General features: G+C 45.9%; 1 protein-coding gene across 1 annotated transcript; it reads right to left on the bottom strand.

The window, feature by feature from the left end:
* Positions 1-347: 347 nt before the first annotated feature.
* dchs2 (dachsous cadherin-related 2) lies at positions 348-25,619 on the bottom strand. Its single transcript, XM_089006463.1, has 23 exons — positions 24,098-25,619; positions 23,194-24,012; positions 22,625-22,819; positions 22,100-22,331; positions 21,693-21,929; positions 20,816-21,245; positions 19,927-20,507; positions 18,975-19,162; positions 18,411-18,510; positions 18,150-18,319; positions 16,981-17,797; positions 16,617-16,856; positions 14,668-14,802; positions 11,528-11,737; positions 10,070-10,930; positions 9,457-9,573; positions 8,394-8,605; positions 8,116-8,267; positions 7,828-7,958; positions 7,479-7,765; positions 7,253-7,394; positions 2,761-5,201; positions 348-2,076 (listed from the first exon to the last, which is right to left on the bottom strand). Exons 1-23 carry the CDS (start codon positions 24,998-25,000, stop codon positions 2,062-2,064), a joined length of 9,615 nt encoding a protein of 3,204 aa, XP_088862589.1. The 5' UTR covers positions 25,001-25,619; the 3' UTR covers positions 348-2,061.
* Between the last annotated feature and the right edge of the window lie 224 nt (positions 25,620-25,843).

The raw sequence follows: 25,843 nt of genomic DNA on the forward strand, positions 1-25,843 counted from the left end.
AACAATCTTTCACACTCACACTGAGGGACAATTCGCAAGAGTTGCATTCACCTGCTATGCATATTTTTGGAATGTGGGAGGAAACCGGAGTACCCGAAGAAAACCCACCCAGGCACAGGAGAACAAGCAAACTCCGCACAGGAGCTGGAATTCAACCCGGTCATTTCATGAGGCTAAAAAAAATAAACACAGGAGGGGAAAAAATGAAGGTGTCATTCCTGCCAGGCTTCCACCGTCTGTTTTATATCATGTTGCAGCCTCACTAGCCCCCCAACGAAAACCCCCAGTCCCCCCCCCCAAAAAAAAAAAACAAAAAACAAAAAAACAACATGAGTGATTTGATTGAATCCAAATGTAATGCTTAAGGCTGCGTTAACTCTCTTTCTCGAAACTCCCCCGAAAAAAAAACTACACCCACCCCTCGTTAAAGCGCATTCGTCTAGTCTAGTGGAACTACTTTCAAGTTTTATTCAGACAATTAAAGTTTCTAAGAAAATATGACGACAAAAAGCCTTACTGGCATGAAAACGTTAAAAAAAAAAAAAAAAAAACAGCCGTGACGAAATCAACTACCGTATTTTCTGCAAAAAATAAGGTGCACCGAAAAGAAAATATTTATTCAAAAGCAGACCATGCGCCTCATAATGCGGTGCACCTTATGCATGAAAAATGTTTTTAAATCTGTCATTTGTTGAAGGTGCCCCTTGTAATGCGGTGCACCTTATGCATGGAAAACGTTTTAAAATGTTATTAGTTGAAGGTGCACCTTATAATGCGGTGCACCTTATGCATGGAAGAAGGTTTTTAAATATCATTTGTTGAAGGTGCGCCTTATATTCCAGAAAATACGGTAATTCCCCATTGGGCCAAAAATTGGCACATTTAGTAGCTATTTTATTTCAAATATTAGCTTTCGATGAAAAGGTTTCTTCCACTCCTGTACGACTGAGAGCTTACACAGAAATACATACAATACATTACAATACATAAATACATTAGCTTTCCAAAAATATGTCAGTTTTGAGCTTGACGTCTGAAATCGAACATACGTGTCTTTTTTTTTTGTTTACATCAAAAAAGAAAAAAAATGTCAAGGGCTAGAATCACATCGTTTTGTTTTTTTGTTTTTTTTTGTGTGTGGTTTTTTAGGGGAGTGGGTGGAGGGTGGGGTACAAAATCACAACAGTGGGTCCGAGGTTGGAACATGAGCTGCCCCAAAAGCACTTCATGTGATTTTTTTATACTGACAGTGAACGATAACGAGTCATTGGGAGCATGCAGAAAACATTGGGGGAGGATTTGCTTGATGCGCCACATGCTTTTCATGAAAGACGAGGTAAGGAAGGATGTCTGTGATCAATTACCGCCACCGAGGAGGGTCAGGCGTGCTTTCTGCGCTCTTTTGTTTGTTTGGGAGTCAGTCAGCGGGATTGCGTAAATGGTGGTGGAAGGGGATGGCCATTTGTTGGGGCAGGGGGAGAGATGGGGGGGCGGTAACAATCATGGTTGCTACTATCTTTTTTTTAGTCTTAAGTCATCAACACTAAAGCACGGATACCATTTTAATTTTAAGCACCCACAATTTTGCCATTTGTTCTTAACTCATTCATAGCCAGACATGTTCAAAAATGTGTCCACTTCAGTGCCAGAGTTTTTGTTATTGTCACTCAAATTCCAGGACCCACAGAATATTGAGTTTTAGGACTGCATAAATATTCAATGCAGAATAAGAAACCTTAGACTCTCTTCTTTCATCAGGAAAAAAAGAGTTAATTCCTAAGTGTTAATGTTAAAAAATTTGCCCACTGACTGACTGCGTGATAGCCGGAGTGTTATGGGAGGGGCCACTTTTTTTTGGGCCAGATCACTCGATACTGTGAGAGATCTGCTCCATCAGCCTGGAATCAAAAATACCGTGGAAGGAAAAAGAGGCAAGGCGCACACAGACGCCAGTTAATAAATAACAGCGCACCTCCAGGTGATTACACGCAGGGTCAAGGCCGCAGTGTTTATTGTCTTTGCCAAGAGACGTCTGGCAGAGGTTTCAGCAGGCTGGACGCCTCAACGTTTGCTTAGCTTGCTCAGAAAAACAGAGAGAGGCACGTTAGATGAAATGGCCACCTTTATGTAACGTTCTCGAATTAGGGAGTAACACGACTTTGGGACAGTGGTACACCAAAGCTACTCTGGACTGGATTTAATCGATTGAATCCAATGTCAGAGGTGAGTTTTAGAGGACTTGACTTCAGTGAGGACTTAAGGCTAACTCGAAGATGCTACATAACTTCGTGTGGCATGAACGTAGAGGCCTTTTTGCCACATAAGGGAATAAATACCATCGTCACAAAAATGGCAATGTTGAAACAATGTAGCCAGCAACTGTGTTTTCTTGAAAAATGCCTGTCAAACATTGTCCTTCCCCCTAAATCAGATTTATGTACATGTGGTACAGTCAACCAATCAGATAAATAAACGATTTGGCTGAGCCAATCAGAAGACAGGAAAATAATGATCCACTCTCAACGGAAAAAAATGGTTCAACTTTTCCTATAGAGTACAACTAAGCCAATCTTCTCATGTTCTTATGAAGAACAGTTCAGACCATGACCAGTTTTTTGGAACGTGAACAAAACATTCTATGATCTGGTCTTCTCTCTACAGACACACTGTATCATAGAATTCAGCTGAAAATGTTTTCTTCCTTTGTTTACAAAATATTTGACAAGCTATGATGTACAAAAGTTAAACACTGGGTCATACTTGGATTTCGGCTTCCAGCAGGCTTGCGGTGAGGGGTCCAGAGTCCAGTCTAATCCCCCTGACACTCGGGTCGCATACGTTGGGTGAGGCATTGGGGGTCCTGATGGTGAGTGACGAAAGCGAAGGGGAGAATGTTGGTGTCATGGCCGTCGGTGTGAGTCCCGTGTTCCTGTCCAAGGGGGGGTAAGCGTACCTGGGGTAGGGGGGCCGCCTCCGCAGGCTGAGTGCCCGTAGCGGTTTGCGGGGTGGGACCGTCCGCACACCCGGCTGGGCCACAGATGTTATGAGGGGTGGCGGGTGTGCTGGTTCCTCGTGGCCCCCTTGGTGCTCCTGATCCGGGAGCTTCCCAATATCGGTGAAAACCGATGCTAGAGTCTGGAAGCAAGGCTCCCAATCGAGCAAGTAGTCCCATCTGTCGTACCCACTCAGACACTCCAGAGAATCTGCAGATTTCCCCTCTAGATTCCTTTCTCTGATCCGTACAAGTAGTCCCTCGCCTCCCCCTTCTTTGAAGTTCTTCACACTTTCCGTGCCGGTTATGGATGAAACTAAACATATACCGGAGGATCGACAGAGCCCTGTGATGACATCTACAGACTGGTAAGACGCAGGATGCGCGTTTACGTTTTCCAAAGTCTGTTTCTCATCTCTTTTGCAGCAGGGATGCTGATTAATCCACTTGATCTCTTGGTCTTCGGCAGTCTCGCCTTCCGCCGAACCGCGTCCGCTCCAGCTAGATGGTGTTTGGCAGCTGGACGCGTCACAATTTTTTACGGCGATGCCAGGTTTCATGTCCTGCATAGAGAAGGCACAGTCCGATTGATTCAGGTTGGTGGGCAGATTTTTCAGGCCGGCCTCTTTCAATTTGTATCTGATTACCAAGCCGACAAAAAAAACGAGGGTCAGCAGGAATACGGCAAGTGAGATGCTCAGAGTGAGCATGTGGCCGTCAAGCGACAGACCAACAACCACCTCAGTTGAGCTGGAGACATTGACAAAAACCTGACAAGAATTTGTCCGAGACCCGTGTCGGGGACTCCTGGCAGACACATTCAGTTCCAGCAAGTCCTCACCGCCCCGTCTGTGGACCACGGGTCCCGACGCATAGATGGCTCCGAAGGTTTTGCTGATAGAGAAGAATGAGGGTGGGTCCTGAAGGGAGTACTCCACCACCCCATCTGTGCCGCCATCCTGGTCCAGGGCCATCACAGAACCAACGGTATCGCCTGGCTTTGCGTTTTGGGGGAAGAGGAAGTGGTACTGCTTCTGGGTGAAGAAAGGACTAAACTCGTCCACTCCTTTGACAGAAATGAGCACTCGGACCGTTGACGCCCTGTCGCCTTTGTCCCGTGCTTCCACCACCAAGCAATACTTGCTCTCACGTTCATAATCTAACATCTGACGGGTGTGAACATCACCAGATTTTGGGTCTACGGCCAAGGCAGACGATTCCTTCCTCTCCATCCCACCAAAATCTACGACGAAACAGGAGGACAGTACGGAGTAGGTTAGTTCTCCATAGACGCCCACATCTTTGTCGAGACCCCGGACGGCGCAGACATGGGTGAACGCCGGGAGGTTCTCCGGCACGGAGCAGTTCAATGTGGGGAACAGGAAATAGGGACTGTTGTCGTTCTCGTCCAACACCGCGATGTAAACCGTGGTGAATGCCACTTTCTGATCTTCTGTTAACTCTGCGCTATCAGACACCTGGATGGTAAGGGTGTATTGGTAGACTTCCTCGTAGTCTAGCGAGGAGTTGACAGTCAAAAATCCAGAATCAGGGTCCAGCTCAAAGCATCCTCCGCTGTTCCCAAAGATTATCTCATAGCGCAACACACCGTTGACTCCCATGTCAGAATCCGTTGCATTGACCTGCATCAGGCCGGTGCCCTTGTGGCTGTTTTCGCTGACTTCAACATGATATTCTGCATTCTTAAAAACCGGCGCATTGTCGTTGCAATCCAAGACAGTCACATCGACAACTGTGGAACTGTTGAGACGTGGCGTCCCTCGATCAAATACTCTCACGTTAAGTGCGTAGTCCTGAATGGTCTCACGGTCCAGCGGTCCACATACTACCAGCTGGGCGACATTGCTCATCCGATTCTCGACTTGTGTTCTTTTGACTTCCAAGCAGAAACGCCTCTCTATGTTTCCCGCAACGAGGGCGTAGTCCAGATGCGTGTTTCGGTGGCTCCAGTCTTGGTTGGACGCAAAAATGGTTAACAGGGTGGTGCCAATTGGCACGTTCTCCGTGACAGTGACGCTGTAGACATCCTCTGGAAAGCGCGGCGTGTGGTCGTTGGTGTCCAGTATCAGCAAATCGACGGACGTAATGGTAGAGAACGTGGGATCTCCTCCGTCTTGAGCCTCGATGAGAAGACGAATGGGGTTGCTCTTGGCAGTGGCCTTGATAGCCTTATTCGTGAAAAGCGATCCTGAAATACAAAACAAAGGGTTACAATGAAGTAGAAAGACAACCAGCTTGGCAAACATAGTTGAGTGTTTTTGTTGAAAGGCAATTTTATTGTTATTTTGGTCGACTTCTTCCCACACGACACTATAAAGACAACAGAGTAACTCTTGTTAAACGTGGACTCTGTGTCCTGATCTTGAGGACCCACGGGAGATGACATATGGTGACAAATTGAAGAAGACACCGCTCCCCAAAGTGTTCTTGGTGGAACTCAAGCGCACAAAACGGCAAAACTCCCAAGTTTCCATCGCATGATGTGTCACAGATGCGCTTCCTTGCCCCCTTCGGAAAATGAGTAAAACCAGGGCTAGCCAGTCGCGATCAGCTTCTTCTCTAACCAATCTTTACTTCCTGGTGGGGTGCCATGTCATCACTTTCAAATATAGGTGGGCTGGCAACATTTCCCATCAGAGCAACATCCTATGGTAATAGCTAATAGCTGTGACCATTCAACTTTGAATCAGAATCTGTGTCCAGGCAGGCTGGAGCGGCTGGAGAAAAATGTCAGGTGTGATGTGCGATAGAAGGTTTTCAGCTAGGATGAAAGGAAAAGTGTATAAAACGTGGTGAGACCAGCCATGATGTTTGGACTGGAGACAGTGCCACTGAAGAAAAGACAGGAAGCAGAGCTGAAGGTAGCAGAGCTAAAGATGTTGAGGTTTTCTTTGGGAGTGACCAGGTTGGATAGGATCAGGAATGAGTACATTAGAGGGACAACTCATGTTAGAGGCTTTGGAGAGAAAGTCAGAGAGGCCAGACCGAGATGGTTTGGACATGTCCAGAGGAGAGAGAGTGACTATATCGGGAGAAGGATGCTGAGTCTTGAACTGCCAGGCAGGAGACCGAGAGGAAGACCGAAGAGGAGGTTTATGGATGTGGTCAAAGAGGACATGAAGGTAGCTGGTGTGCGAGAAGAGGATGCACAAAACCGGGATAGATGGAGGACATTGAGTCGCTGTGGCGACCCCTGAGGGGAAAAGCCGAAAAGAAAAGAAGAAGATGTACAAAAAGTAAAAATCTGACATAAAAACAAAAACAGTTAAAAACAAATTAAGAACATCCCAAACTGTAACAACAACAACAACAAATCTGCTCACCCAGCAGTGGTTTTTCGCCCACCGTGGGTTATCTGCGTGTCTAACTTAGAACCCTGTCTTGACAAATTGTACCGGCTAGCTTGTTCCTTTCCAGCGTCGCAACGTAAAAAAAAAAAAGATCACTTGCGACTAAAATGTCTTAATTTAATTTATATGACACAGTAGGGCTGCTGTTATGGTGCCGTAACACGTGAACCATTAACACATCCTTTTCTCATGTTAGCGTTAGCCGTGCGCCGGCTTTATTTTAACCAAAACCATGTGGACACCATTACGACACACTTGAGTGGCAGTAATGTATAACCCCCACCGACCGATTTATTATCCGTCTTTGGTGCCCTGAATTTTTCCACACATTGGCTTGATTAATTTTCACTCGGCTATGATACTGTTTCACAAACATCAGGAGGCCATTTTAGCCAGGGAAGTTGCATATCGGATGGCGGCATTAGTTTCACTTTTTTGCACTCCTTGACAGGAAGCCGGGCAATTATTCTCATATTTAATGTTCGTTGTTTCCTCAAGCCCATGAATTATGTTTTTGGGTGGGGTGGGGCGGTTGAATAGAGGCAAACTACGGCGACAAAAGTACTTGAATTTTAATTACAAAAATAAGCCTTAAAATGAAAACAAGTTGGCAATTATTTACCCAACTGGCGCATGCAATTTTGGCGCTGTCACATTTGTTTTGCAAGTCTGTGGGTCTTCTGACTCCGCTCCAAAAAACGCTAAAACGAAATTTGGACGCAGTCTCACAACAAAGAGTTATCAGTCAGTTGTGGTCACTGAAATAATGGCTTATTGTCGCAACGGGCAAAGGGTTTTGCTCGCAGTTAACTTTCTTTTTCACAACTGGCATCTGCGGTTCTGGCAAAGGGCAGAGATTTCTTCGAGCAGGGTTCATTAATCTTCTTACCAGTCTCTGCTTGGATGTAAAAGCCTTGTATAAGGGACGAAAGCAGCCTGTAGGTGATTTTGCCATTCGGTCCAGAGTCCTTGTCAGTGGCGGACACGTTCAAGACAAGCGTGTCCGCCGGAGTCAGTTCGGACAATTCCGCCTTGAACATAACAACAAAAAAAACTAGATGAATGACTCACTCATTGACACAGTGGCTGTCTGTCTTCCGATCAGTGACACAAACCTGGTACGAGACCTGGTGGAATACTGGCCTGTTGTCGTTCACATCCAGCACCTGGACTTTCAACTCCCCGGACGTTCGGTGGAGAGAGTCCGATGCCCAGATGGTCAGCGTGAACTCAACCTCTTCCTCAAAATCTAAAGGTCGGGTCAGTGTGACCACGCCGGTGTACCGGTCCACAGCAAAGGGACCTTCAGTGGCAGCGTCCCCCGCTAAGCTAAAGGTGATGACAGGGCTGAGGTCCACGTCATTTGCCATCACTTGCGTCACCGCGGACCCTGCTGGTAGATCTACAGGATACAGGCGATGGCATGTGAGTCTTAGATTTGAAAGTTTCGGGAGGTGGTCTTACTCTCAGATAGGAGAACAGTTTTCATTGGAGGGATGGCAGGACTGTTGTCATTGACATCCACCACTTGGACCCAGATGATGGTGGAACTGCTGAGAGGAGGGGTTCCTTTGTCCAACGCTTGTACAACAAGCCTGAAATAGGAGCATCAAGGGAATGAACAAATCTCCGGAATGGTCCCATTTCACATTCACACCTGAGGACCATTTAAAGTCCTCATATGTGATTCACATACTGGAAAAAAAAAAATGTTTGGGCCACGGTTTCCTTTTCGGAGTTGCGTTAGCATACCTGTACGAAGGCGTAATCTCGCGGTCCAGCATTGCGTTGGTGGTGAGGATTCCACGGACCGAGTGCAGGATGAAAACGTCGTTGTGATTCCCAGAGATGATGGAAAACTGAATTTGCCCGTTTGCCCCGCTGTCAGCGTCACGGGTGAAAACCTGCAGGGAATATTAAACAATTAACTGCACACTTGTAACTTTGTATTCAAAATGCTATCGCACTGTTGAACGGGGGGGGGGGTCGAAAAAAAAGTCCCGAAACCATTTGGGACCAGATGTGCTAACCTGCATGACATAGGTGTTGCGCAATTGGCCTTCCCACACCGCAGTCCGGTAGGAGTCATGCTCAAAGATGGGGGCGTTGTCGTTGACGTCTCGCAGGGTAACGCCCACCTTGCAATAGGCCATACGCCGCCCCTTCTCTGCTAGGACCACCAGCTCCATCTTGGGGTTTGTCTCAAAGTCCAACCTGTCGTCTTTCCATACCCGAATCTCACCTGCCACATTGGCAACCAAATTCAGCAAACATATAGTTTCAGGGAAGTAGTAATTGCCGGACTTCCATTTTCAAGCATGTTTTTTTTTCAACTGACTTTTTTGTGGGTCCTCTGATGATAAATAATTCGACTGAATTGGACAGTGTGAAATGAAAGTGGGTTTGTGGTGGGGGCTGAATTCATTCCGGAAGGCCAAAATGGCCGCTTGAAGATAAAAATGGCAGACCATGGCTTCTTCAGACTTTTTTTTGTGTGTCAACTCGCGATAGACGAGGCTACCAAATTATGGTTGACCAGCTTTCCGTGAGCTAAATTGTAAAGTTCACGTTCACATCTTTGCGAATTTGGCTGCCATCCGATTTTTCAGATTTTCTGATCTTGAAAATGTGAACGTGATGGATACTGGCTCTGTGTGAAGTAAAATCTTTTGTAAGTTTCAGCCTAAGTGAGACTCAAAAGTGGACAATTTACTGGAAGTCACACTCGGATCAGGTCATGTGTTGCAAGTCCCCTACCTCTGGGAAGTTGTACAATCAACAAAAACAACATGAGTATCTCATTATTCTAATCTATCCAGGAGAAGGAGATGTTTTTTTTTTTTTTTTTTTTGGGGGGGGGGGGGGGGGCTGGAACACGATCCCTAAATGTGGGGCCTGGAAACAATTGGTCGATGAAGCAGATAATTTGCATTTGGCAAAGAAAGATGGCACCGATGTTTCATTTTTTTGTCTGGGAAAGATGTTTTTGGTGGATGGCGTCATGGAAAATAAAACGGCTGATTACAAGAGAATGAGAAATTAGCATATCGGCGTTAGTATAAAGAAAGCGACTAGACTTTTGTTTGTGGTGACCTGTGTGGGAATCGATGGAAAAGGCGCCCTCGTCGTCTTCGGGGAATAGGGTGTATGAAATCCTTTCCAACCGGACGTTGGATTGTTCACTGGCATCGACCGTCGTGATCCACATGCCTGAAAAACCAACCGATGTGGTAATCATGCTGAAAAGTGGCACTCCGACCCCTAAAGTTCGTTGGTGTAAAATATCTTTACTGAAAACAAAATGGCTGACAAGGCTAATTGACACTTTTTTAGGAGGCTCTACATATGCTATCCATCCTGACATTTTCTCATCTGTTTAGCCTCACGAGGGTCCAGGATGTGCTGGAATCCCCTGAAAGTATTTTGTGGGTTTATTTATGGAAGATAGGCCTACCAAACTCCCATGTATTGGGGGCATGGTTTCTTGAGACAATTTTTTTGTGGGGCTATTCACGATAGACAGATTTTTTTTTCAAATGTTCTGGATGGAACTACCGAGCAAGAATACCTTCCATTGTAGGTATTGCTTTTTGAGCCTTTTTTTCATGATATACACGCCTACAAAATTAAATAGATTTTCCCCTGATTATGGATCTGGACTAAAAGATATCACCTCAAAGCAAAAACTCATCACAGTACCACTCACCGGCTTTGCTGTTTTCCGCGATAGTGGTGTTGTAGACCTGGTGTGTGAATTGCAAGTCTTCGAGTTCTCCTTCGAGGTGGACAAACACTAGGCAGACTGACGTCAGGGCCGGATTTCCACGATCCGATACCGCCACCCGCAACGTCCTGCCGGAGAACCCCACCCTCACCCGCCGCCTCATGGAGATTTCCCCCGTCTCTAGATTGATGTCGAATAGGTTCTCCTGGTCATCGGGCGGGAAAAAAACAACGGTCCCGTTGAGGCCCAAGTCGGCATCTGTCGCCGTCACCGTAGCGATCACTCGGTTCGGCAAAGTGTCCACGGAGACTAGTGCATCGACAGGATGTGCTTTGCAGATGGGAGCATTGTCATTGACGTCGTCCACCAGGATAGTTACCGACACTACTGAACTCAACGGGCCTTTATTGCCACCATCTGTTGCCAGAACTTTGAGAGAGAACTGGGCCCTGGTCTCCCGGTCCAGGGTCCTGGTAGTCCTAAGCGCACCAGTGGAGGCGTTGATGGAAAACGCACCCTGGCTCCCTGCGTCTGTCAGCGAGTACATCACAACGCCATTGGACCCGTGGTCAGGGTCCAGGGCTGTGACGCTTAGGACTGGCCACCCTGGAGGAAGACCCTCACTGATGGAGGCGCGGTAACTGTCCTGCGTGAAGGTTGGGGCGTTGTCGTTCTGGTCCCAGATGAGGAGTTGGAACTGTGTGGTGGAGCTGAGTGGTACGGGGCCACAGTCGTGGGCTTGGATGGTCAGTGTGTAGGTCTGATGGTCCTCGCGGTCCAGAGTCTGAAGGATCTTAATGGCCCCTGAGTGGCTGTTGATAGCAAAGACACCGTGGTCCTCCCCTGAAGACAATCACATTGATGACCAAAAATTCAATAGATTGAAAAAAATGTCAAAAATATCTTTATATTGAAAGGAACACATTTTTAATGGGAAATGTTCAACTCAAGATCAAGTATGACTTTTTTTAAATAGCTTGAAATAAAACAATTGTCAACAGAAAAAAAACACTTTTAGATTTAATTGAAAAAAAAAATGTGGGGACATTTTTTTCTAGAAATGAAATATTCGTAAAATAATGGAACAAAATCACCTTTTCAAAACATGATTTTATGTGCTTTTTTATCTATATATATTTTAATTTTTTTATCTTTCTTCATAAAAAAATACATTTGTCTTGAGATTAAATGGCTTTACAAAATAAATATATTTTTGTAAGATGTTTTTATTGAATTCTTTTTTTTTTACTGAAAAAAAACTCACAAAAATTTGATTGAATTGACTTGAAAAATAAACGAAAATTGTTTTTGACAATTGATTGTCAATTGGCCGTCGAACTATAAATATTTTAGCAACTTTCACACAACTCCAAGATCTGCCCGTTGCGTTGTCTTAAAATGAGCTGACAATGGCTTTTCGACGCAGAGCGACACCCTCACCAAGGATGGAGTAGCGAATGGTGCCGTTCTCCCCGATATCCGGGTCGAAAGCTCTAGCGGCGTGCACGATGCCGGGTGGCAGGTTTTCCGGAATGCTGATCTGGAAGGACGATTGCGAGAAGGCCGGCGTGTTGTCGTTTTCGTCTCGCACAGAACACAGCACCTTGGCGATATTTGAAAGGGGCCTCGGGCCGCTGTCACGGGCCTGAACTGAGAACAAAAATCCACATTGGCAAATTGAATCCCCTTCACTTCACATACAGTGATACCTTGGCTTACGAACTTAATTGGTTCGCAGAAAGTGTGTGTAAGGCGAAAAGTGTGTATTCCAAACATTAATTTCCCATAGGAAACCATTAAAATGAGAATAATCCATTCCCAAGTCCCCATAAAACATAATTTTATACTTAATAAGACTTAAAACGACACAAAACATACCTTATTTTATGTATAATAAATGCGCTATGGCATTGTAATTAAAGAAATAAAATGTACTCTATATTCATCTCTATTGATTTTTGTCATGTCAGAGCGGATTTGAGTATGAAGGCCCAGTCCAGAGACCAATTCCCATGTGTCCATTCTCAATCAACCAAATCATCCACGAAAAAGGTAGCCTTAACTTTTTATTAAGCAGCACTAATGAAAACTTTGCCTTTTAATTTTTACCATTTGATTTAAACGCATCCTTGCAGACACACACTCTCGATGCGGTCCTGCTTCTTTTGAGGGACTTGGATCACGAGGAGCTCCGCATTGCAAAGAAACTTCATTAATAGCTGGTTCCCTTGCTTGTCTACTCTTCAAATTGTACAGATGGCTTGTGCAGGTTATTTGTGGACCCTGATTGATGGGGTATTTTAACCTTGCAGTCTACACTCTGCCTTTCAACTATCAAACGAGTCCAAATTTCACTGTTTTCTATCCATGTTCTCACCTTTTCACTTTAGTTTTTTTTATTTTCACTTTTGTTTTTTTTGGTTCAAGCTCTGTCATCTACCTTTCCTGTTCATGTGCAGCATCTGTAACTCCTCCACCGCTCACTGCTGCGTGTGTCCCCACCCTCCTCAACCACAGATCTTGACCAATCACGTGCGGCTTTAACCGAAGACTGAGAATGGGGAATAGAGGACAAAAAAAAGTCGGCTGCCATTTGCAGCTCCTCATTCACTTCAGAGATCCAGCTCCAAGAACCGGATTGTGAGTGACACATCACTCATTGTGGCGCTCCATGTGTTTCCTGAAAAATAGTTTGCATGCCAAGATTATATTCTCGAGAATTTAACGTTCGCAAGGCGAAAAATTCGTTAGCTAAAGCGTTCGTTAGCCGAGGTATCACTGTACACATTTTATTTTCGCCTTCACTTTTCGGCCACCTATTGGATTTGTATTTCTTCATAAAAACATACAGCATTATTCTGACGCACTTTGATGTCATTCAGGCTTTTCTGATTGTGCTTTTCATTTTCAGATCTCATGTCAGCTAAGGTATTGGAACACACTCCCAATTGTTAGCTTCCGGGACCTTTTTTTTCTGAACCGCCGTCACTTTTCTACGCATTCCATCATTGCCTCAACTTTTTCTACAACATATTTGAGTCTTTTTGTTATTTCTGGTCTGTCATTACACAAATATGTCTTCCCTGTTATTATATTTCATGATCACCTGTAATGTGGGTAAAAACAAGCGTGGATTTTTTTTTTGCCAAATACAGTAAAGTCTCGTTATATCGATATTCAAGGGAGTCCGAAAAAATATCGATATAACCGGGACTATCGATATATCCGACCCTGTTTGCATGTAATTTTCTCCGTGCGTGCATAGAAATAGTATCGATATAACCGGGACTATCGATATATCCGATATCGATATAACGAGACTTTACTGTAATCAAATAGAATTTGTTTTTCTCCAAAATTGCAACCTTTGCAACTACAGTGATACCTCAGTTTCTGAACACATTGGCTTACAAACCTTTCGGTTTATGAACGTTAAATATATGAAATTTTTACCTTGGCATACGAACTTTTTCGGGATACACACCGAGCTGCCTCAATGAGTGATGTGTTGTTCGCGAATGAGCCCGTTCTTCTAACAACAAAATGACTTTTTTGTCCTCTATTCCCCGCCCCCAGTCTTTGGTTAAAGCGTGTGTAATGTGATTGCTCAAGAACGCTGCAGTGAGGGGAGGTGGGTTAAACATTAGACAGGCAGACGACAGTGAGAGAGTTTCAACTTTGATAATTCAAAAGCAGAGTGTAGACTGTAAGGTTAAAATATCCCATCAAACAGGCTCCACAAACAACCCGCACAAGCCATCTGTACACTTGATGCAAAAAGCTATCAACCCAGCTAAAGAGAACACAATTGATGAGGAACTAGATAAAATTATCACAGAGAAAGCACCTACAAGGATCATTCCTCAAGATGGTGAAAGAAGGTTACGTTCCTCATCAAGTGTTCAGGAAACCGGCCACTCCATTCCATCAAGCCATCAACGACCATCACAAGGGTAAATAAAACAACTTTATTCTACAGTACAGTTTATTTCTTTAATTATAATACCATAGCACATTTATTATACATAAAAAGTGTAAAAACACATAAAAACTGTACATAAAAAGTGTGTAGTTTTAAGGCTTAGAAAATTAGAAAGTAGAAAATTATGTTTTATGGGGACCTGGGAACGGATTATTCTCATTTTAATGGTTTCCTATGGGAAATTAATTTTTGGGATACACACTTTTCGCCTTACACACTCTGTCTGGGAACCAGTTAAGTGCGTAAGCCAAGGTACCACTGTACACTGCATTGATCATCTGAATGATTGCTCAACACCCAGGACAACAGCTGCCGGTTTTGACTTTTATAAGCAGCTGAACTTCTTTTGCTTGTTGCCATATTTTATCTTTGCCTTCACTTGTCTTCCACATTTTTTGAGTATTTCGCTCAAGTCAAGAGCCTGCCGTGATTCTGTCGCCACCTTACATCATTCAGCTTTTCCTGTTATTACATTTCACGATCACGTCTCATGGTTCGCCATGTTAACTGATGGGCACATCTGAAAACAGTTTGCTGCAGCATGGATGAAGTGAGTGTTATTGGGGAGTGAAGGGGTCAGGGGTAGTGGTGGTCCTACCTCGCAGGGTGAAGTGTGACTGCTGCTCTCGGTCCAGGAAGGCCAATGTGGTGATCAGGCCGGTGTACGGGTTGATGCTGAAGAGTTCAGAGCCCGGTCCTGGTAATAGACTGTACCATACCACTGCATTCTCCTCTGAAAGGTCAATTTTACCATGATGAAAAATAAAGTGATCTACTATCTACTTTTCTATATTTTTTTTCGATTTTTTTTTTTTTTTTTTTGTAAATTAAATTACCATCATATGATTAAAGCAAATGTTGTTGTTTGGTGCCAGTGGGAGCAAAAATAGTTTTTTTTTCATCAGAAATGTATATTTCATCACTATATATTATACTTTATAGTATATTTTGAAAGTAAAAAAATGTTTATACACTGTATTTATTTAAAAGTCAAATTTTTGGAACTGAAAAATGACTCAAAAAAATATATATATTTCTAATTTAGAAAAATTCAGGGTGCTTAACTCGTTCATTCTCATTCACTGATTTATTCGGGAACTGAAAATATGACGTAGATAGCCATTCCCGAATTTGTTCTTTCACGCTTGGGTGCCCATAAAGCGGTGGTCATGGCTTCTGGCAATGTTTTTTCTTTTCCACAAGGGGGACAGCATTTCCCTTTTTTCCATATTAGTGCTTTGTTCCAGCTTCAGCTGTATTATACAAACCAATGTGTGTATTGCATTGGACAGCCGCCCTCATCTCAAGCTCATATAACTCCAGACCCATATAATTTAGGAATTAACTATTTTGTTCTGATGAAAGAAGAGAGTCTAATGTTTCTTTCGTGGTATTGAATGTTGATGTAGTCCAAAGACTCAATATTCTGTGGGTCCTGGAATTCAAGTGACAATGACAAAAACCCTGGCACTGGAGTGGACGCATTTTTGCAAATGCCTGGCAGTGAATGGGTTAATAATTTGTATCTTTTCCAAGAATTTGTCGTTCCTTCCCTTTTACATCCAAAGTGTGTCACATTTGCTTTGACGAAGGCATCCGCGTAACCTCAACATTTTCGGTGCGTAATAGTGGACAAGGAGCACAGACATTATTGTCACAGATGGCTCAGATTATCAACATCATCACCAGAGGAGACCTTTGACAAACCCCCACCCCACCCTCACAAACTCCCCGCTTGCTGTTTTTAGACTCTACTTACCCCCTCCAATGTTTGCAAGAACCCCCTGTGACCCCCCCCCCCCCACACCCCAAGGAAAAAAAAGTAAATACCAGAAGCTGCCATCGAAGCAACAAGAGCATTTGGAACAGAGCTGCACTGTCGGCAGCAGCAAGCCAAATAAATGCTATTGGGAAGCACCCCCATGTTCAAATAAATAAATGCCTGTGATTAGCGGTTGGACGGTTGAGATGATTTCTCAGCTTTCTGTTTATTTCCATTGTGCAAGCTGATGCTTTTCCTGAACGGCTGGCGAGAAAACGAATTGCATGGCTGTCGTATGACATGGCTGACATTGTAAGCGCAAGACTAACTTGACCCCCCCACAGGTCATTTATACGGGGTCAACTATCCGGCGCAATGACTGATTTACGACTGTGCAAGTTGGTGGTGGATTATTTTGAGTCATTTTTAAAAATTGGAATTGTGGAAGGCAGAAGTTGTCTTGGATCACTGGCAAGGAAGGATAATGTTAGGGTAATTGGGCCTTGAAAATACAGTTAAACCTGCGTTTTTGACCATAATCTGTTCCAAAAACCTGTTCGAAAACCAATTTGGTCAAAAACCGAAACATTTCCCATTATAATCAATGTCTGCTTTTTTTTAATTGGAATTGGAGACATGGTAGAAGGAAGCAGAGTGGAGTCGAGTGGTGCATTCAGGTACACTCAATTTGGTCGAGAACCCATTTTCGGTTGTAAACCAAGGCATAAAAAATGTGACATTTTGGTCCAGAACCCAGATGTTGGAAAACCAAGGTTTGACTGTACCCGAATCCTCGTCAGTGGCGGACACTTGGACCACAGTCTCCCCGGCCTCCCTGTTCTCGACCACGGTGGCGACGTAAATGTCGTGACCGAAGACGGGCGGGCAGTCGTTGACGTCGATCACCTCTACTGTCAGCGTCTGGCTAGATGAGAGCGGAGGTAGGCCGGTGTCGACCGCGACCACCGTCAACCGGTGGAGACACGCCGTCTCAAAATCCAATGCCGCCGAGAGTCGCAAGAGGCCTGGACGATCAGAACACTCAAGTCAGATTTGACGTTGAGCTCTTTCAAGATGAACTCAACTCACTTCATTTCAACTTGGTTCCATTAAAATGTGTTCACAGAGCAGACGTCGGTCAATCGGTACCTGTTTTCTCCTCCAGGGCGAACAACCCTTGCTGGTTCCCCGTCTGCAGGATGTAAGAAACCATCGCATTTTCCCCTTTGTCCGCATCCAGTGCCACAAAACGGTGGAGCAGGCTGCCTTCCGCCAAATCTTCTGGCACCTGGACCACATCCGCGGACTTAAACGCGGGCTGATTATCATTGATGTCCATCAGAAAGACTCTCGCCATCACAGACGCATGCCTACGCTCAACCCGCCTCTCTGCCACGTCGCTGGCGGTTACGGTGAAAGAGTATTCCGGCCTGGTCTCCTGGTCTAGTGGCACTGCCACCTTCAATCCACCACTCCGTATATCCATCTGGAAGGGGAATCCTGGGGGCGAAGCGAGGGAGTACCTCAGGGCGCTGTTCTGGTATGTCCCATCTTCGTCTCTGGCGCAAAAAGCAAAAACCAGGAACCCGACAGGGGCGTCTTCCATCAAGCCGATCTCTATCATTCTCTCGGTGAACCACGGCGGGTTATCGTTCACGTCCTCTACCGTCACAACTACCCGCACCGTCGTGTTCCCACCAGCGACATCCTCGGCGAGCGCAGTGAGTGAGTACTGGGTAACCGTCTCGTAGTCCAGAGTCTGGTAGACAAAGATGTCGCCCGATTGGGAATTGACACCAAAACGTGAGTCATCGTCACCATCGGAGATGGAGTAGACCACTTCCTTCCCGGGAGACGTGATGCTAACAGAACCGATCACCGTACCCGGCGGGTCATCTTCTCTGACCCACAGACGTCTGACTACTGTTGGGGAGGCTTGTCCGGACAGGTCATCTGACCCATAAACCTGGAAAGGAAGCACCCCCGTTAAGATTTTGTGGGTGGTTGGTTGGTGGGTAGGTAACAGAAAGGTAATTGGTAGCAGGGAGGCGCCATGTTGGGCGGATTCATTATAAAGCAGAAAAGAAGTCTGAAAGGTGGCCTACACCTTGGAGTGGTCACCAGCTCATGGCGGAGGTCATACAGCGACAAACCAACATTACGTGAACTGAAACCCCACCACCCACCTGCCTGCCCGAAAGTCATCCAATCTCCTGCTACAAAGGGCAAGTGTGTCAACTGCTGCCCCCTGGTGGTAAATCCATGCAATGGGTCAACCTGAGGGGACATTGGGGGGGGGGGGGGGGTTCTTGTCGTACCTGCACGTGAATGAGCGTGGTGTCCTCTAGTGGTGGCGATCCGCCGTCGCGGGCTGTCACCTGGAGGATGTAAATAGCTTCTGCGCTTTGCTTGAACAGGGACGTGGTCCTGATATCTCCACTCTTTGCGTCAATCTCAAAATGTCTCAAATTTCGACCGTCCGGACCGACTGATAGACAGATGCACATATGGGGGGGGGGGGCAGATTTTGGGTCACTCTACTTCAAATGACTCACTCCGATTTGAGAGGGTGGACTGACCAGTTAGTAATGACAAAGTGACCGTTCCGTTTTCAGCCCCATCCGAGTCTTTGGCAAATGCGTTTGTCACCAGGGATCCTGTTGGGATTCTGGATGATATCTGACAAAAATAAATAAACACACACACACTTTCAAAGGTAAGTCAAGTAAAAAGTAAAATAAACAAATCAATCGATCTTTGTAGTAAAGAAAGTTTGGCAAATATAAAATTGACACACACAGACACAAACACAGACACACACACATGCACAGACACACACACACACACACACACACACACACACACACACACACACACACACACACACACACACACACACACACTCATAAAAACACAAATACACACAAACAACCACACAGACGTGTACACACACACTCGCACATCTACACAGACATAAAGACGCACACACATATCTGCATATACACGTCTACACACACATATACAACCAAACACACACACACAGACACATGACACACAGACACATCTACACACATAAACACATACATACACACATCTACTCAGACATATATACACACGCACACACAAACATACACCACGCTCACCTGGATATTGCGCTCCTTGCTACCCGCCAGGTGCCTAAACTGCGGCGTGTTGTCATTGATGTCCGTGACCAAGATGGAGACAATGGCGGTGGCGTTGCGTCGTGGGCTGCCCTGGTCGGCAACCATCACCTCCAGCGTGTGCTGGCATTGTTGCTCTCGGTCCAACTCCATCCAGTTGGCAATCTCGCCTGCGCGTTACAGGAAGTTAAGGAGGTGTGTCATGAAACCACGACAAATGGCAATTTGCAGATGGATGAGGAAGTAAGTGGGCAGTGGGGAGGGAGTACTCGCCATAAATTGATTTGATAGTCAGAGTCGACAATTAATTAAAAAACTGAAATAATTTAATCCCAAATTAACAGGAATTTGGTGGGTACTAGCAAGTATGCACCTACTAAGTAGGTTGTTAACTCATTGACTGCCAGACGACGTGCAAAAATGTGTCCACTCCAGTGCCAGGGTTTTTGTCATTTTCACTCAAGTTGCAGGACCCACAGATTATTGAGTCGTAGGACTAAATAAACATTCATTGCAGTGTAAGAAACCTCAGACTCTCTTCTTTCATCAGAAAAAAAGAGTTAATTCCTAAATTATATGGGTCTGGAGTTATATGAGCTTGAAATGAGGGCGGCTGTCCCAAATACAACAATCATACATATTGGTTTATATAGCGCTTTGACAATAGCTGAAGCTGCAACAAAGCGCGAACATTGACAAAAGGGAAATGGTTCCCCCTCATGGAAGGGAAAAAACATTGCCAGAGGTCTTACCAGAGCTATATCGGCTCCCCCGCAAGAAAAACCGAAACCTACACAAATTCAGGAATTGTGATCCACGTCATGCTTTTCAATTCCCGAATAAATTTGAGGATGGCAATGTATGAGTCAATACAGAGTACTAAAGAAACATAGTAGGTAAGTATATTGGTTGCTAGTTAGCGAGTTAGCCATACCCGTTTGAGCATTGATCCGGAAGAACTTTCCATCCGAGATCAGGATGTACGTCAGCCGACCGTTTTGCCCAGAGTCCCGGTCAGTGGCGCTGACCTGTCCAACCAGTCCCTGAGGCGACGGCCCCTCCGGCAGGACGAAGTAGTACGTGGCCCTGCCGAAAACCGGCGAATTGTCATTGATGTCCAGCACCAGAACCACCACCACGGCTGTCGTGTTGGCCTTGCCCAATGTGGCGATCGCTCTGAAGCGATAGGTTGATTCCCGCTCATAGTCCAGATCATCGGAGAGGTACAGCCAACCGCTTCCAGGATGGATCCGAAAGGGATACGGAGGGAAACCCACTTCCTCCTCAAGGGAGTAAAACGGGGTCGTGGTTTCAGATCCGTTGATCCGGTGGGCCCTCAACTGGATCACTCTGGAGTCCCTTTGGTATCCCTCACTGATCTCCACCTGGTAGACAAGCGTCTCAAAGGCCAGCCTGTCATTGGGTGCAGCCTGGTCCACGTTCACCATCAGCATCAGGGTGGCGCTGCGCGAAGGATTCCCGCCATCTTCGGCTGTGATTTCCAACAGAATTGGCCTGGGGACAAAAATTAGGCAAAATATAGGAGTCGTTGTACTAAATTCATCCTGTCTACTTGATACCTAATGTTAAGCAGATTCCTTACTTACAGACAGTGTATTGTAGGTGTTCAAATACCTGAGTTCGGCGACTACTTACCGTGACACCTGACGAAGGCAGAAGTAGTCGCCGAAACATGTCAGGTATTTGAACACCTACAATACACTGTCTGTAAGTAAGGAATCTGCTTAACATAAAATATAGGAGTGCTCCAGGTTTCGCAGGTTTGTCACCAAACATGAACGGTTCTTTAGTTCAAGTAATACCTGCCCCGAGGGTCCATCTTCAGTGTTCGGTTGAGTGTCACCGTTCCAAGGTTTGGGTCCACCGCAAAAACCCCGGCGTGGTGACTTCTCAAGTGATAGGTCACCCGGCCATGGATGACGCTATCATCATCCTGGGCGTGGGCAATGTACACCGTGGTGCCCACTGCAGTGTTTTCCGATACAAAAACGGCATCCTCAACTTTGGGGAAAACGGGCGCGGCGTCATTCACGTCATCCACAGTGATATTGACCCGAACCCCACCATAGACCGGGGAGGATTGGGCGTAGGCTTGGAGGAAGAGCAGAGCGTATGGTTGAGTCTCGTGGTCCAGATTCTTCACTGTCCTGATCAGACCTGACTCTGCATCCACGGCGAACAGCCCATGCGGGTCGCCGCAAGCAATGCGGTAGGAGATGGATTCGGTGGCGTCTGTGAAACACAAGATGATTTATGACCCCAAACCTGTGTCTGGGGTTGTGCTGGGTCCTCCAGTTTGGATATTAAAATATATTTTTCTGATGTTGTAATGCCTTAATGTGTAAATACAGAGTAATTACAGCATTATTATCCCCCATTGTTTGTCACAACCCGGCTTTATTAAGATTACAGACTAGTTTAATGACGCCTCGGGCTAACCGTATTGCTTCAGATTTTAAGCTTGAAGGCATTAATCCATTAATTAATGAAGTGGCTTCATGTGTCTGCTCTGCTGTCATTAAGCTTCAGCCCTGCTTGGCACACTTCCAGGTTTATCCTTTTTTAATCTCAGCTACACAATCGCACCAACCCCAAAAAATTAAATCAATAAAATACATGTGCATATAGGATACTGTTTATGAAAAAAATGATTGGATGAATTCATTGGAGGAAAAGTACCCAGTGGATTCTCAGCCCGCACGGTGCCCACTTCGGTGCCCGGTAGGGCATCCTCCGGAACGCTGAAGGTGTAGTAAAATGTCTCAAACACGGCAGTGCCGTGGACACTCGTCAAGATCTCGACGGTCACCTCGGCTGGTCGGATCGATGTCAGGCCACCGCCGTCCTGCGCCGTGATGGATAACGTGATCCTTGCGGCGTCCAGGTGAGTTAACGAGGACGTGAGGTACAGTGTTCCTGGAAGGAAAACGTGACCAAGGATTGATTTTGAACCTGGACTCTTGTTCTAGCTATGCTAATCTGCTAAATGTAAAAAAAAAAAATCTGGACAAATCTGCCCTGCTTCCCGCTGTGAGGAGGACTTGTGCACACTTAAGCCGTCGGGTTTATCCTGCAATTTGGAATACCTGTTTCTTTATCGACGCCAAACAGAGAAGACATGTCGCCCGGCGCGATGTGGTAGGTGATGTGGCCGAAACGACCATCGTCTGCGTCGTAGGCTGCCACTCCCAGTAGCTCCGTGCCGGGTGGCGCGTGATTGCTAACGCCGGTGGAGTAGCGCTCGGGGATGAACGCCGGCGCGTTATCGTTGACGTCCTGGATGTCTACGTGTACGAAGGTGTACGCGCTGAGGCCACCCTAGCAAGCCACGAATCAGAAAACAAAAGCAACAATAAAAACAATAGAAAATTCATCTTTGGTTGCTAAATTACGCATTCCGCGACACATTTTTTAAAAAAACATCAAAGACAATTTGGTATGAATGGAAAAAGACAGTTTAGAGTCTTTGTCAGAAAAAAAAACCTTATGTATGCATTTTTTGTGAACCTCAAACAAGTTTTTATCTTACATCAAAAATAATTTCAAAAATTCCCAATGAGCCTCAAATCAAACTTGTGAGTCTTTGCAAATATATTTGTTGGTGTACAAACCGGATCCTCCGCCCTGACCAGAATATCGCGGACACTGTGTCCGCCGTCTCTATCGATATCCCCGGAGACGCACATCTCTCCAGTTTGTGAATTGATGTGGAACAGGTTTTGGTTCTGATCCATCTCCTCAAAGTCATCAGGCAGGGAATAGACCAGAACGCTAAACTCCGGACTGTCCGCATCATTGGCCACAACCTATGAAAAATAAATAAATAAATAAATACAGGACATGCTACTAGTTATATTAGATATAGATTTTTGAGAGACATCAACATGGTTGTGCCATTAGATAAACAAACATGTTAGATCTAAGTGGACTGTTTCCAGATCGGGTTGTATATTGGTGGCTAATGGGCTATGTTAGTGACAACACGTAGTCAGTCTTCCTTAATCTAGCAAACTAATCCTGTTAGCAAGCTAACTTCCTGCTCACACACAAAAAGAGAAAAATTTTGTGCTTAATTTTCCACATCTCAGGCGTCACGTTTGAGTGTTTTTTTGTTACACCAAAGCCAATTCAGTCTTTGTTGAACCTAAAATGTGAGTTTCTGTAAACATTGAGTACGTACTTGTAAAAAACAAGTCCCGGGAGCGCTGTGTTCCGTCAAGCTAGCATTGTAAACTTTCCGCTGGAACACCGGCTGGTTGTCGTTGACATCTTCCAACACCAAGCTGACGGTGGCACTGGTTGACCTAGCCGGTTCCCCTTGGTCCTCAGCCACCACCAGGAATAAGCATACTTCTGTCTGCCTCTCCCAGTCCAGGGCCCCGGTTGTGAAGACCAGGCCGGATTCCGCATCCACACCGACTGGGCAGTCCCAGTCGGGCATGAGGATGGAGTAGGTCACATCAGCGTTGACTCCCTGGTCAGAGTCCTGGGTTTCCATCTGGATCACGGATGTCCCCATTGGGGCCTCCTCGGAGATCTGGACCACAAACATGTCCCTCTCAAAGACTGGGTTGCAATCATTGGCGTCTGACACTTTCATGAGAAGAGCAGTCTCGCTGCTCAAACGGGGGCTCCCAAAATCCGAGGCTTGGATCTGCAACTGATAAAGGTCCTTCTGTTCCCTGTCGAGCGGGGCGCTTACGCACAATGCATACAGGGAGTCGTCAGTCTGTTTGAGGGCAAACTTTCCGTCACCACCTTCAAGCTCGACCGAAACCGCCTCGCTTTGGTCGTCCGGGTCGGACACAGAAATCCGGGCCACATAGTCACCGATCCCGGCGGCCTCTGAGACCAGCGCTTCCCCGGTTTCACTGAGGAAAAGCACGCTGATAACCGGACTGTTGTCATTGACATTCTGTACTTTCACAACGACCAAGGTGCTGCCGGACTCTGGCTGGTCTCCGTTGTCTCTGGCTGTGATAATCACCTCGTGCAATATCTGCATAAAACATGAATAAAAACTTGAACGAGGACAGAACTTCTAGGATGGAGTAGATAAAGGCGAAGTAACACATGTATGATACCTGGGTTTCGAAATCCAGTGGCTTGTTGAGGAAAACCACCCCATTGGTCTCGTGAACGGAGAAGAATTCATCTGAGTCACTCTGTCGCCGGTTGATCTGGTAGCTGACCTTGGCATTGTCGCCCAGGTCCAGATCCACGGCGCCAACTTGGCACACAGATGATCCTACCGGAGCATTTTCCAGTACGGTCGCATCGTACTTGCTCCGGTTGAACACAGGTGGGTTGTCATTTTCATCCATTACCCGGATATTTACAAGCAGGATTCCGATCCGGGCGGGGATTCCGCCGTCAAAGGCCTCCACAGTCAGAGTGTAAAAATCTTGCGCTTCTCTGTCCACTCTGCTGACCAAAACCAGATCCAGACTAAGGTGGTTTCTGTCAGCACTGTGCTGGTCCAGCCTGAAGATCTCCCCCATTAGGGACTCTCGGATCCGGTATCCCTGAGTGCCAAATTCCCCTCCATCCCGATCGTGAGCTCCTTCGAGGTGGAAGCGGCTACCAGGTGGGCTCAACTCGGACACCCTCAGATCCACTTCCTCCGAGTGGAACGCCGGCGAATGGTCGTTGATGTCCTCCACGTTTATGCGCACTCTGACCACCTCCCCGGCAAGTGTAGCAACCACAAATTCGTAGCGGTCACGGGTCTCTCGGTCTAGAACTTTTGTTGTGGTGATGATCCCTGTCTCTGGGTCAATCTCCAGATCGTGGAAGACGTGCGAGTCGCGGCTCTCTGAGATGAAGAAACCAACAGTCGGCCCGCTTAGACTGGTTGCCAGGTCGCCAACCACAGTGTGAGGGGGGAGTCCCTCCGGGACGGACAGAGTCAGGTTGGAGGCGTCTGCCCAAGAAGGGCTGCGCAAGAGAACCAGAATCAACAGCGTGTATGCACATTGCTGATACATCTCCCACTGATGATTATTTTTAGATTCTATCCGGGGCGTCCACAATCGTTTCTTCTAACGGCCACCCACGAAAAACTCCATTTATTCATGGAGCAGGCAAAAACGGATCTTGAGCGATAAAAGTTGAATACAACTGAACTTGGGAGAGACAGGAACCGGCATACCACCAGCAGCAATTTTGAGGAAATGTCGTTGGTCAGTGAAAAACTTTAGTTTGGACATCCCTAGGTCAAAATAAATAAACAAACACTGCAAATCCCCGCCACAAGCTCCTCAATGGTTGCTATACGCGACCTGACTGACTGCGCGCGTATCCCCATCTGTGCAGCCTGCTGCCTTTGTCACACTGCTAATCAGGCAGCCAGATTATACCGCCGCCAGACGTCACGGTGCGCTCAGGGTGTCCATTAATTTGATCCAAAGGACTCAGGGACCCCAATTACCAAAAACTCGAGGAATATAGACGAGGATTTATATGGGGAGAGAGAGAACGTGGCGCTAAACTTTATGTTGTTGTTGTGAACGTAGGCGAGAATCACATCCTTTCCAGGCAATTGTATATTGAGCAACACAGTCCTGAAATGGACTATTTTCTCAGCGTTGAACTTCTCGTCCTACCTTTTGCTTGTGTGTGACGGACCAATTCAGGAAAGCACATTTAATGGACAATAATGTCACTCACCTGCTTCCAGTTACCTTATTCACCTGTGGGATGAGAATTTTTTTACATTTTTTAGTTTTTTTAAACCCCTGTCCGAAGTTTTTTTTGGTAGCCATGAATTTAAAAACTTGAGATTCAATTGGAGATATCGGCTACAAAATGCTACAAAAATATTTAGGATT

The sequence above is a fragment of the Hippocampus bargibanti genome, linkage group LG10 (genome assembly GCF_051943395.1).
Source record: "Hippocampus bargibanti isolate YZ-2025 linkage group LG10, ASM5194339v1, whole genome shotgun sequence".
Lineage (NCBI taxonomy): Eukaryota > Metazoa > Chordata > Actinopteri > Syngnathiformes > Syngnathidae > Hippocampus > Hippocampus bargibanti.

Coding starts and splice junctions, on each gene's coding strand:
- dchs2 (XM_089006463.1), bottom strand. CDS start 25,000: ATGTATCAGCAATGTGCATACACGCTGTTGATTCTGGTTCTCTTGCGC. Junction 24,013..24,097: donor CACTGGATTTCGAAACCCAG/GTATCATACATG, acceptor TGTTTTATGCAG/ATATTGCACGAGGTGATTAT. Junction 8,606..9,456: donor TTCCATCGATTCCCACACAG/GTCACCACAAAC, acceptor CCAATGTGGCAG/GTGAGATTCGGGTATGGAAA.